The sequence below is a fragment of the Polypterus senegalus genome, chromosome 18 (assembly GCF_016835505.1).
Source record: "Polypterus senegalus isolate Bchr_013 chromosome 18, ASM1683550v1, whole genome shotgun sequence".
Lineage (NCBI taxonomy): Eukaryota > Metazoa > Chordata > Cladistia > Polypteriformes > Polypteridae > Polypterus > Polypterus senegalus.
In genome coordinates, this window is record NC_053171.1 from 54894381 (window position 1) to 54907368 (window position 12988).

Sequence of the window (12988 nt, forward strand, 5' to 3'; positions counted from 1 at the left end):
CTTCAAGAGACAAGAAAAAACATGACATGTGCCTGTTACCTAGCAACAAGATCAAAGAAGAGGTCAGAAACTAACACCAAGACCTGCCATTACCCCTTTTATGTTATAAATATTATATCGCGACAGAAATCTAAAAGGTTATAAAAGAAAAAATTAATAATAAAATCATATTCATTAAAAAAAACGCAAACAAGGTACTAGGGTCTGCTAAATTTAAACTACTGATGTGAATGAAAAAATATGGAATACTATTTACATAATAATATCTCCATATTAATACTAAACTTTTGAAAAATCTTTTGTATTTTTGCATTATCTGTATCTGTTAATATATTCTGTAGTAACATCCATCTATCTATTCCTTGTAACATGCAGCTTAGGGTACAATCCAGCCCATCAAAGATCACACTTGCACACTCAAAGGGACTCACTCATTTCCAGTTTATTTAAAGTTGCCTTTAAAATCTGTGAGAAAAGCTGGAGTACCCAAAGAAAAACTGTAAAATGCCACACAGGAAGGAACTAGTCTAAGCTTTCAAGTCCAGGACTCAGTGCTTTATGGCAGAAGCACTAACCACTGAAACAATACTTCTGCTCTGACAGAGGCAACAGTGGTGGAGTGATTTATTTTAAAAACTGTTGAATATAATTCAAGGGACATTATGCTATATAATGCACTAGTGAGACCACCTCTGGAGTGCAGTGTGCAGCTCTGGACACCATGTTACAAGAAAGACAGAAAAGCACTTGAAGCTATGCAGACATGAACAACCAGGTTGATTGTGGGACTGAAGGAAATGTCATATTGTGACAGGCTTAGAGAATTAACCCTATTTTTACACTTGAGCAAAGATACTGCATTGTGTGTGTACTTTGCAACAGACCAGCATTCTCTACTAAGCTGATTCTCACATTGCATCTACAACCATTAATTGGATTATTTGGGTTTTAGAGTAGATGTATGTGCATTATATATGCCTCATACATGAGTCCCAAACCCCAGAAACAATTATGTAAAGACACTCCCAAGTCCAAGTACATCGATTTTCACAGAAAAAACCTGAGACAGGCTTCTACTTAGCCGTACACAATCCAATGCTTTTCTTTTGTTTTCTTTTCCAAAAAACTCTTGCGTAAATCGTAAATAAAAGCATTGATTATTGTCTCTTTAAATGACTTAGTCTCAGTCAGCACAATGTGATCTAATCAAGTTAGATCAAATGCATTTGTTTATGTTAAACAAACTAAACTAATACAACCTCAACATTGTTTTATTTTCCCGAATTTAATAATTGTACTTAGCAATTCCAATGAATGACATCTTATGTAACAAATATACATATATCAACACTGTTCAATTAATTAAGTTTGTAGTCATTTAATTAGTACCACATAAGGAAATCAAGTTAGTTTGTGGTTGATTGCACTTTTCATGCAGTCTTAGCCCAGGTTTATACTTCATGCGACGTGACTTTACTTTACGTAAATCTGGAGTAATCCAGCAGGTGGGAGTGCGAGATATCATCATGGGTAGAACAGGTTCGGCTTTGCTGTGTTGTGAATTGCCTGGAACAGCCATTAAATTCCGGTGACACCTTACCGCAATATTTCTAAAAAAAATGTTTAATAATTAAATCCATCAATCCAGGGATTTGTCCATTCCAGCTAGCATTGGGCACGAGGCAGAAAATCCCTGGACGAGGCATCAGCTCATCGTAAGGTGAATAAAAGCACTCACATACACTGGAGTCATTTTAGCGGCACCAAAACCCCAAATCTGCATGTCTTCGGAAGGAAACCGGAGCACACCATGGAAACCCAGCAGGAAAACATGCAAACTCCAGGCAGGCAATACCAGCGACGTGACTCCCTGCGAGACAGCAGTGCTACTGCTCTACCACTGTGTCACCCCCATGTGTGTAATTATTAGCAGTATTCATTATTTAAATGAAATTAACGATTTATCTGTAAAATGTAACACACATACTTTAAAGCATTTCATAATGAAAGTGATATCAAATGGACGACACGGTGGCGCAGTGGTAGTGCTGCTGCCTCGCAGTTAGGAGACCTGGGTTCGCTTCCCGGGTCCTCCCTGAGTCGAGTTTGCATGTTCTCCCAGTGTCTGCGTGGGTTTCCTCCGGGCGCTCCGGTTTCCTCCCACAGTCCAAAGACATGCAGGTTAGGTGGATTGGCGATTCTAAATTGGCCCTAGTGTGTGCTTGGTGTGTTTGTGTGTGTCCTGCGGTGGGTTGGCACACTGCCCAGGATTGGTTCCTACCTTGTGCCCTGTGTTGGCTGGGATTGGCTCCAGCAGACCCCTGTTACCCAGTGTTCGAATTTAATGGATGGAAGGGATATCAAATATAAATGTAAGGATTCTAAATTCGCAGAGAGTTGGAATATCATACATTTAATATGTTCTGTGTGGTGATCTATTGCTGCTTGCCGCTGCTGTCAGGTCCAAGAAGCTTGTAGCGATCAAAAACTGGGATTATGTTTACGACAGTCTGCTTTAATGATAAAGCAAACTACGAGGTTAAAGTTGACATTTCGAGAATAAAGCCGAAATATCCACTTTATTCACAAAATACATGTTTTCACCATGTCCTTAATTTTTTTTCTCTGTGGCTCAAATACAGCGCTGCGCATTATGTTGCTGTTGTGAAGTTGCAAAAAAAAAAAAAAAAAAGACAGCACAAAAGATGGTATGTGAGACTTTTAAAATGTATCATGTCATTATAATTGGGAATATGCGACGCTTGAATATAAAAGCAACATGAATACATTTGTATGTCGGCATTTGGCTTCACCACATCGAACCATTCATCAAACATTGAAGCGCGCACATCGATCTTATAGGATCCGCATAGAGGCTTTCTGTCACATGCAGATAGTAAGCAGAGACTCTGACGTCACATTCCACTTTTATCACACTGCGAACCCTGGCTTTTTGCTGGTACAGCAACTCGCGCATGCATCTCGTTAATTTCTGAGGACCTGCTCAGAGGACGCATCAAATGAACATTGGGAACGTGTGGCAGCCATGATGTGTGCGCGTTCTGAACATGAAGTATAAACGAGCCCTTTACATTAACTATATTGCTCTTTTGCAAACAGAAAAAAAAATGCTTTTCTGGTGTAGGGTGGGTGACAAGTATAAAAAAGTCTTATAAATCTGCTTCCACGACAACACAAAAAACACAGTATTTGGAAAAAATCAATTTACTAAGTCTTTAACTTTCTTCCCAAGTATACAAAGGTGTGAGGATCCCTTGAATGTTGTTAACCAAAGGTGTGGCACTTTATGCAAATATGGGATAGTCATGTGCATAAAACTTGACTTTTTTTAAATTAATTCAACTTAATTTAACTGTATATAGGGAACGTGGAAATACCATGTTTTAAGGATTTGAAAAGTATTAATTGTGATCAGGAGTAACATAAAATTAATGAGTAATGACAATAATCCATGACACAGATTATGCTTCTTTTGAAAGAAAATAATCTGACTGCATTGGTTCAATGTAAATTAACTGTGGTAGTGTGACAGCTAACAGATTAAAGTCATTGTAACTAGAAAAAGGTACAATATTCCAGAATACATCATTATTTTAAGAAAAGTAACTTAAAATAGGTACATAAAGTGAACATCCCCAATAGTTCATTTTTTTTTGAGTACAAGTTATCAAACCATTATGCTGGCCTCCCAGCCACGTAAGGGACTCGCATCTATTGCTGCTGGGATGCCAGTCCAACTGCACCAGCTGCCACAGTGCTCCACTATGCCCACCTCCAGGACATGGGCATAGACTATCTATTGACCAACTGTTATACAGGCACCCTAGTCAGGTAAGGGTATAGGATTTGTCCCAGCTTGGACGCTGGTCCATTACTCACTAAATATATATCATGTGGGTGCCCAGAAGGAAGGACGGGCATCCTGACTGGGATAACGGAAGGTTTTATTCCTGGCCATTAGGCCATAATAGAAGGATCAGGAGAACAGTTTACCAGGAGCAGGACATTCCCTCATACAGCAGGTGGCAGTGTTCTTCTGGGCTAAACCGGATTAGAACACCTGTAAGGTAGCATGGAAAATGGAGTCTGGAAACGCAACTCTGTCAGGGTTTGGGGACAGCCAGAGATCACTGCCCTGGTTTCCACATGACACAGAGTTGCTCCAGAAGAATTTAAGAAGGGACATGGAGCATTTCCGGGGTTGATTTTAAAAGAAAGCCCGCTGCTTCATTTGTGTTGAGTCAGATTCGGGAGGCAGCAGGCAACACTCTTGAAGGAGTAAGGAGAATTGTGATTAGTATATTTCTTGTGAAGAAGGTGTTGGGGCTTAATAAAATCTCTTTATTGAAGATGAAAGTGTAATTGGGACTTCTTGCATCTGTGGTTTGGAGCTCAGGGGCACCCCTTGTGGCAACAATAAGTATATATTGTATATATACTCAATATTTAAGAAAAATCAATATGCAGCCGTTGTGGAGCAAAATATGGAGAAGCAAGGACAGAACAGGAGGAGTTTAGAACATATAGGGTTAATGCTGCTGTTTGCAAATGGTTTGATTTTATCCAGGATGACAGTTCAAGAAGCACAACATCAAAATATAAAACATGTTAGTGCATATGAAGAGTCCATTGTGGCACAAGTAGTGCTTGTAAAATGACCTCTTGCTTCCCAGGCAAAACAGGTGCCTGCTAAGCAAAGCTACATATAATGTTTGCTGTTCCACTTTATACTGTATATGTGGAACACAGTTTTGGGTACTCAGATTAGTCCCAAAAATTTCTTGTACTTTGTCACTGATCAGATAACATTAACAAATATTTCAGATCATATCAGAAGAGAAACAACTGTGCAGCGTAAAAGCCCTCTGTCCATTTCAAATACCGTTCATTTTTTTTTTTTTGAATTATATAATGTTCATTAATCAGTTTTGGGGCAAACAGCATTATTGGCAATTTTATTTTCATTTTGAGCTTGTATTTTTATTTAGCTACTGAATTTAGCTTTCCGATTACAATAAAGGATATTTAAGCTGGCGCCCTGCCTGGGGTTTGTTTCCTGCCTTGCACCCTGTGTTGGCTGGGATTGGCTCCAGCAGACCCCCATGACCCTGTAGTTAGGATATAGTGGGTTGGATGATGGATGGATGGATATTTAAGGTACAGTGCATTCATTTTGCATTATCTAATATATATATATAATCTTCATTTGGATCTTGATCTTTGTCCGCAAATTAATTAGAAGAAGAAGCACTAGATGGCAGTAGAGAGACAGCTAAAACATAGGCATTGCATTAAGAATCTCCTCCAGGCTTATACTACTGAAGACTGTAGTACTCCAGTCACACCTCAAAACACAGACATTCAAACTAAACAAATTGTGCTTTAAATTAACTAAAGAGATCTTCATTTAGATCTTGATCTTTATTTGTCCGCGAATTCCACGAATGCGTAGACCACCTTCCAGTTTAGTACGTTGTTGTTACTCAAGGATGTCAACAAAGTGCCGGAATAACGAAAGGGGTGGTGGACAGTGTTACACTGGTTAGCTACTGAGGCCTGGTTAGAGAATGAGATTGCCGAAGATAAAAGGTACGTGCCTACGTAACATATGAATGAAAGACAGACACTGGGTAAAATGAATGACAACGTAAGCGCACGTTCCGGAAATTATTATTGTTACGTTGTAGCCGGCGAGTGCTGTGCATCTCACAGTTGTACCGTGGCTTGCTCACATGTCAGTGAAGTGATCCCTATTTATGCTTTAAAGAGCCTGGATACCTATGTGTCCCCCTTTTATAACCATTGCTCTGTGTATATTGCCTTATTCTTTGGACTGCCACAAAGCAACCTGCGAGAATGGAGAAAGGTTGAGAAGACATCGTGAGAGGAAACGATAGCTTCATGAAAAGGAGACGGACTGTGAACGGACAGAAGCAGAAATACTCCCACACCATCACATGATTACTATTCGGACAGTGATTCCGAGTAGGCCAACCCTATCGAATCAATGTCCAAGGGTTTTCTTTTGTAATTTTGTTTCCCTTATAAAAAAAATCATAATGCTGTGCAACAAAGGGCCCAGTTCACGAATGGCAGCTGCATTTAAACAGGGAGCCCTTCACAGACAACTTTAACATGTGCAACGTAGTTGAGTGCACATGGCTAGTATATATATATATATATATATATATATATATATATATATATATATATATATATATATATAAAATCCTAAGCCTAAAAGTGCAACAATTTTATGCAAAGATTTTATTTGACTTTTTATGTCATGGCTTTTGTCATGCTTTAAAACAGGCTTATTTTAAAACCTATATATATATATATATATATATATATATATATATATATGTGTGTTTGGTATCATTCTTTTCAGATTTTATTGAATTTAATGTGATGTTGTTAAATTTTCAGATTCTTATTCCTTTTTTAAATTACATACTAAAAAATATCAAGAACTTACATCCCGCGAGACGAGACTTTGTGCTAAGAAATTTAACCACGCCCAGGGCCGGAAATAAAACACAAAGTGTAGGATAGCTGCTGTACAGGCTTTTAAATGTTTGAAGCACCGCACGAGATGCTGTGGCACGGCAGCAGCAGCAGCAATCCAGCAGCTAGATGATGGTATTTGTTTCCCATTTTATCACCATTTAAAGAGGGGGTTTCGGAGGAGTGACTGCGTCTCCATGTGGTGTGTTCAGTCCCCGTCTTCTCAACGCAAGCGGCAGAGACATGAAGTGGTTGGCACATAGCGCAGGCCGGGGTGGGGGGTTGGTGAGCGAAGTGAGCTGGGGGGGCGACCCCTAGTTAATTATAAATATGTAAAGCTACTGATCTCTAAATCTGATACAATTTATTGCAACTGTATGAGAAACAACAGCATTGGCACATAACAGGTGTGTTCATGTCTATAGATGAAAAAATAATAAGTTTAACCCACGATATCACTTACCCTCTCAGGACCTGTTCAACAATCTAACTGGCTTGATTTACAAGGAAAAGGGTGAGAGAATGGCATAGATAAAAGGACTGTGGTACTAGCTTGAAATGTCATAATGAAAATAATGGATGCAACACAAGAATCTGATGATTTTGAAGTGTTATGAAGGGCGAGTGAATAGGGTGTGGGTATGTACTATTTTTTGCCATGGCAGTGATATATGCTAAAAACAGTTTCTGAGGCCATTCCGGGCTGGTTGCTACTTGATCGCGTGCTCCTTGTTACAGAATAGGAAGAGGAGGAGAAGGTTGGGAGCATGCACTGATTAAGTGTGTTGCCTCACCTACCAAATGACGAACCACCTCATGATCCCAAATTAGGACCCGAGCGCAGCCATGCAATGTGTGACACCTCAGCAGCACACTAGCTCGAATGGAGAGGAACAGTGTAAGGTTTTTACAGTGGCCCGAGATTTCCTGGCAAGATGGAGGACCTGCTTTCAGGGCTGGATACAGGTTAATGTCATACCCAGGACCGAGCAATTGCAGGTAAAGGGCCTTGCTCAAGTGCAATCACTTCTGGCACTTACGGGATTTGAACCAGCAACCTTTTGATTCCCAGTGTAGACGTCTAGCCTTAGGGCTACCTCTCCACCCACATACAGAATATATTGAATCTAAATCTGTAACCAAGGTCGATAGACGATTTTACGTTTATTTCAACATCTTCAGCGAGAAATAATTCCTTCTTGTAACATTATTTTAAAGAACTCTTGAGAGGAGCAGAAAATATCAAAAGCTTGAGGCAAGGCATAGTCATTCAGCACAATGTCAGTCAACAGCATTAAATATTTCATACTGGACTGTTTAGTGAATTATTCATCAAGATTTAACTGTAATGAATATGTTTTTTTAGGAATAACTTAGATTTTTTTTACTCAGTTTACTGAATTGTCAAATGAAAAGTGGGATACATTGAACTATTTGCGAACACATTTGGAAATTTCGAATATTGTCAGTGGTGATGCTTATTTGTGTTATTTTTTTTAATATTATTTAAGACAAGGTAAATAAACTGCCTAAATGAATTGTTTTTTATTACTTTATTCCTTACCTGTTCTAAAGAATCAAGTGACCATTTATACTGTCCTTTCAAAAATCATCACAGTGACACACCGCTCCCATTATAAAGAACTGGTTTTGTCTCAGCTTTACTAAAGCTTACAGTAAGCATTTATACTGCCAGCAATATACCTCAGGAATCTTTTCCCTGTTTAGAATGATAATTATTGTTTTATTAAAAATATATTTGCTTTCTACTTTTCTCTTTTAGTAATATTCACATGAGAAATATGTTTGGAAAGAAAAAAAACATTTACAGTTTTTTTATTGTATGGCCATTGTTATTTGTATGGCTCTGCAGTCATTACGGTAGCAATTGTCTTCCTTGGTCCAAGTATGGCAATGTTTTTCTTATTTGGGTCCTCAGGTTAAATTGTTTCAGATCCCCTGCCATAGAGAATCAATGAGTCAAAAAGCTGATAAGAACAATGGATGTAAAATTCGATTTGTCCAAACACAAACATAGTAGTACTTCATATGCTGGTGAATGTTATACAAGAAATAATATGTATTTATCATATAGACAGTTACAGGCAAGAAAAAGCATTAATATAAAAATACAAAATGTGGAACCATTACAAATGATTTAAATCAAAAAATAATACATTTATAATAAACATGTTAACATGTATTATGTTATGTGATTAGACTGTTAATGTTTCATGGGCTTGTCTGAACTAGTGTGGTGCTGAGGTGTCACCCATTGCATGGCTGCACTCGAGTCCTAATTTGGGATCGTGAGGTGGTTTGTCATTTGCTAGGTGCGGCAATGTACAGGCCTGCTCCTACTTCTCCTCTCCTCTTTGTCATTGCTTAAGTAAAAATGACTTGCAGACACAGATACTAGATATTGAATACAATTTAAGCTGACTGTTTCTTTGTGGCACAGCTATTCATGAAATCATTACATTTTGAATAAAAAAAAGTTTAGTAATATTTCATATTATAATGTGTAATAGAATACATGTACACCAGATTTTTGACTGTATTAACGTGTGTAGGGTGCAGGTCATCGATCTTTAAGGTACTTTGAGAACATTTTGAGAAACACTGAATGTCACATTTTGGTTAAAACAATCACAGTATCAATTCCAGTGAATATAGTGCAGCTCTGCTTACAATATAATAATAATAATAATAATATGATAAAGGAGTGGTGTCTATGCAAGAAGGTGAGACATAAGTGAGTGAGCTGGATCTTGCTTGTCCACCACAAACGTGGCAGAGTCTCATAAGTAGACAGGAGTCAAATCTGTTAAAAAGTTCTGTTTCTGTTCAAGTTTCCTGCCACCACACAGTGCCCTTTGTAAGTACTCATCCAGTAACCAAAACTGGTATTTCTGCAGTACAAACAAAGAGGTTGAATAATTAATATGAAAGTATAAGATGATTTGGTTTCTGTGCCAAGCTCACATACATGATAGAGCATTTTTAAAATTATTCTAATGCTTTGTGACTTATCCACTATATCAGTCAGATATTTCCAAATCCGGTTTGTGCTGAAGAGGGTCGCAGGGGTCTGCTGGAGCCTAGCCCAGTTAGCATAGGGGGCAAGGCAGTGAACAAACCTGCACATGGGACCAGTTCATCATAGAGCAAACACACACCCAGTACACACTACGGCCAGTTTAGGATCGCCAATCACCTAACCTAAATCTGAGAACTGTCCAAGTACCTTTAACAAAAAACTATAACAATAAACCAATGCATATGTGTAAAATAAAAGACATACAATTATAAAAATAATCAACATTACATCAGAATGGAAAGTTACATTACATTATTTCTTGGAATGTGATTTAAAACAGTACTTGATTCTGCCTCACAAAATAGCAGAACAGTGTTGTGAGAATGACAGCCTGGAGCTGCTGTTCACACTAAACAAATCATTGCTGCCTTGCCTTCAGTTCAGACATGAGAACAGTAGAACAAACTGTGTATGTGAGGACAGAAGCTGTGTCCTAATGCACCGAGTCCTCAGATACCAATGTCACTTGAGATTTTTGCTTCAATCGTTTTATCACTTGGGCCAGTACCTTTCAGACTTTGTTACCCATCATTTAAGTGAACATGTAGTTAATTGTTTGTTTCTACACTTGTATGATTAAACATAAATTTCCATTGTTTGTTAAGATTTTCAATGGTTTCAATAGATTTGAACAAAATACACAGTATATGTTTACATATTGAGCGCAAGGGATTGTTAGTTCACTTAACATGCTTTTTTTTCTTTCTTGTTTCTCTCACAATTTTTATCAGTCAGGCAGTGTAGTGTAATGTAGTCATTAAGACTTTGGACTTTAAACCCTGAGGCTGTGGGTTCAAATCCCACCACTGACACTGTGTGACCATGTGCAAGTCATTTCACCTGCCCATGCTCCAACTGGAAAAATAAAAAAAGTAACCAGTTTTATCTTAAATATTGTAAGTAGCCTTGATGATGATCGTACAAAAGCTAATTAGCGTCCTCTCTATTAAGACAGATATTGACACTACTTTTTGTTAATTCTCATGCGTCATTTTCCCCTAAGAACTGTAGTTGCCACACGTAAAATACTTGCTGGACTACGTGTACAGTTCCGAGTTGAAGGCAGCAAGGTAGCAGTTCTGCGCATGCGTGACAGACATTAACAGCATTTTATTTTTCATACACACAGCTCGCCTATAGTATAACGGATTATTATATGTTTGGGTAGTTTTCGCTGGCGTCACCTAACAGGCGTCAAATACTACGTATTAATATAGTCGCTTCTGGAATGTCAGTAGAAGTACTACTACGCTGCTCGAACAGGCATTACAGCTACGATATGCCTGTTGTATAGTATTTTGGAAGATATCAATAACTGAAAAACACACGTAAATAGTTATCTTTAGAACATGAATAAACAAACACATGTCGCTGTTTTAACACCTTTCGTATACTCAGCCCTTTAGAAAAGCGAAACCTTCTGATGTCCCGCACACTGCCCTCTGTGATTAAAGTGACATTTCAAACTTTTTTGCCATTTTTTTCTTCTCCCCCTCCTATGCCGATCACAGGCCGTTCCTGCGCGTGACGCTAAACCAAAAGGTCACCTGTAGATTTCGCAGTGACGAGTTCAACGGATTAACACCGAGACAGTCGCTGTCACTAACCTGTGCATTTCGAATCCACTGTACAACCTGGCTAGGCGGGTCCTTTTCCCGCAGCACCGATTCCAAAAGAGCCGCCATTCTGCACGGCCCACACTGAGCACGCGCGACGACACGCAGATGGCGGGAGGGGAAGAACGTGCGCGGTCACGGGGCTGCGGGAGCGCGTGCCGTTGGAAATTACGGAGTAGCGGATAAAAAAAGAAACGTCCTCGATGAACACATCATAAAACTCCTTCTCGTTTACTACTTAACTTTTTGTTAATAACTTGGAATATTATGAAGTGATAGCATTAAAAAAATCATCCAACGTGAAATGTTGCATATCATATATGCGTTCTGTATATGGCAAACCTGGCATACATACATACATAACTGAACCCCTTATTGACCACATGGTATAATCATTACGTAATTGAAGCCAGTACTATGATGTGAAAACCCCTTTAAAATGAAGTTGCTTTACTGCATGATCTGTCACTACGCAGAGAGTGTTGTTGTGTCTAATAGTGTGCCCAGACTGACAACATGTTCTGGGTTGGTTCGCACTTTGAGCTGCTGCTGCTGCTACCAACACAGGCTCCAGTCCTGCCAAATTACACTGTATTATGCAGGCTAATAATGGATATATAACTCTAAACGAGCCTAGTAATTGTGAATGTGAATATACAGTACATATAAATAAGAGTGCCCTGAGATCAACTGGCATCCCAGCTAATGGCGGGTAACTGAATGCCTTGTAGCTAAAGTAAGCGCTGAATCCTCATCATCTTGAATTAGATAACAGACTGTGGATGGGTGGACGGATGGATATGTCACCAGGTAATGGAAAAAGTGGCTTTGGAAAATGGATGTTTGGATGTTACCATATATGAACACTGCATATTGTCAGGATATTGTCAGCTTAAAGTTGTTGTATCTTCACTAATAGTATCTAAAAGAGTCACATACAACAAAACTGTTTTATTTATCCAAAAACAAGTGAGTGATTATTTATAGGATCTCTATTTATGGGCCTAAAAACAAAGTAACCTGAAATGCAAGCCATTGTGAAACTCCACAATTCAAGCCACTTGGTGCTGAGAATCTCTCTTAGTTTATGTCTGCCTTTGCCCTTCTTCTGGTCAGAACGCTACTATAATAGTTGAAACAAATTGATGAAAATAAATTGTAAGTAAAGTGCTTTGTATTTCTGTTATCTAAGATTTTTTTTAAATCAATAAACCAGTGTGAGGCTTACTCCTGGCTTTGATATTCATTTTATGAGCCATATTGCACTTTTGTTAATGAAGTCCCTAATTAAACATTTTCAATTTTATTTGTACTCTTTATTAGTACTAAGATTAGATGTTATAATGCCTCCTGGTTTCTAAATCTGACCTTTCCTTATTGGATGCACTTGTAGATCAGTGCATTTCCATGTCTCAAAAGTCTTCATGATTGGGGAGGTAAGTGCCATTAATTTGTAGTTATTAGGTGAAGAAGCATTTACCTTCTTTGGGACTGGAACAATAGTCCATTCCATTGCAGCAATACTTTCTGGAACTTTAGTGACAGGCTGAACAATTAACAGATGATATCACAATGGTGGTCAGTATGCATTTGTGTCTTTTGTGACAGACTCTATCGCACTAAGACTGAATTGGAAAATGCAGTTATCACTCTGTTCCACAAGACTGGACAAAACTGGCAGTACTGGGAAGATTATGTTTTCTTGTTTCTCCAGTACCTTCAAAACCATCCAGCACCATTCCTG

The 12988-nt window shown here is 38.6% G+C and overlaps 1 protein-coding gene across 1 annotated transcript in view; it reads right to left on the bottom strand.

Annotated features, from left to right (window-relative positions):
- cdan1 (codanin 1) overlaps positions 1-11373 on the bottom strand; it is a 133759-nt gene extending 122386 nt beyond the window's left edge. Inside the window, exon 1 of the mRNA XM_039741475.1 lies at positions 11236-11373. Coding sequence (XP_039597409.1) covers positions 11236-11313 — 78 coding nt within the window. The 5' untranslated portion in view covers positions 11314-11373. The remainder of the gene's footprint in view (positions 1-11235) is intronic.
- Between the last annotated feature and the right edge of the window lie 1615 nt (positions 11374-12988).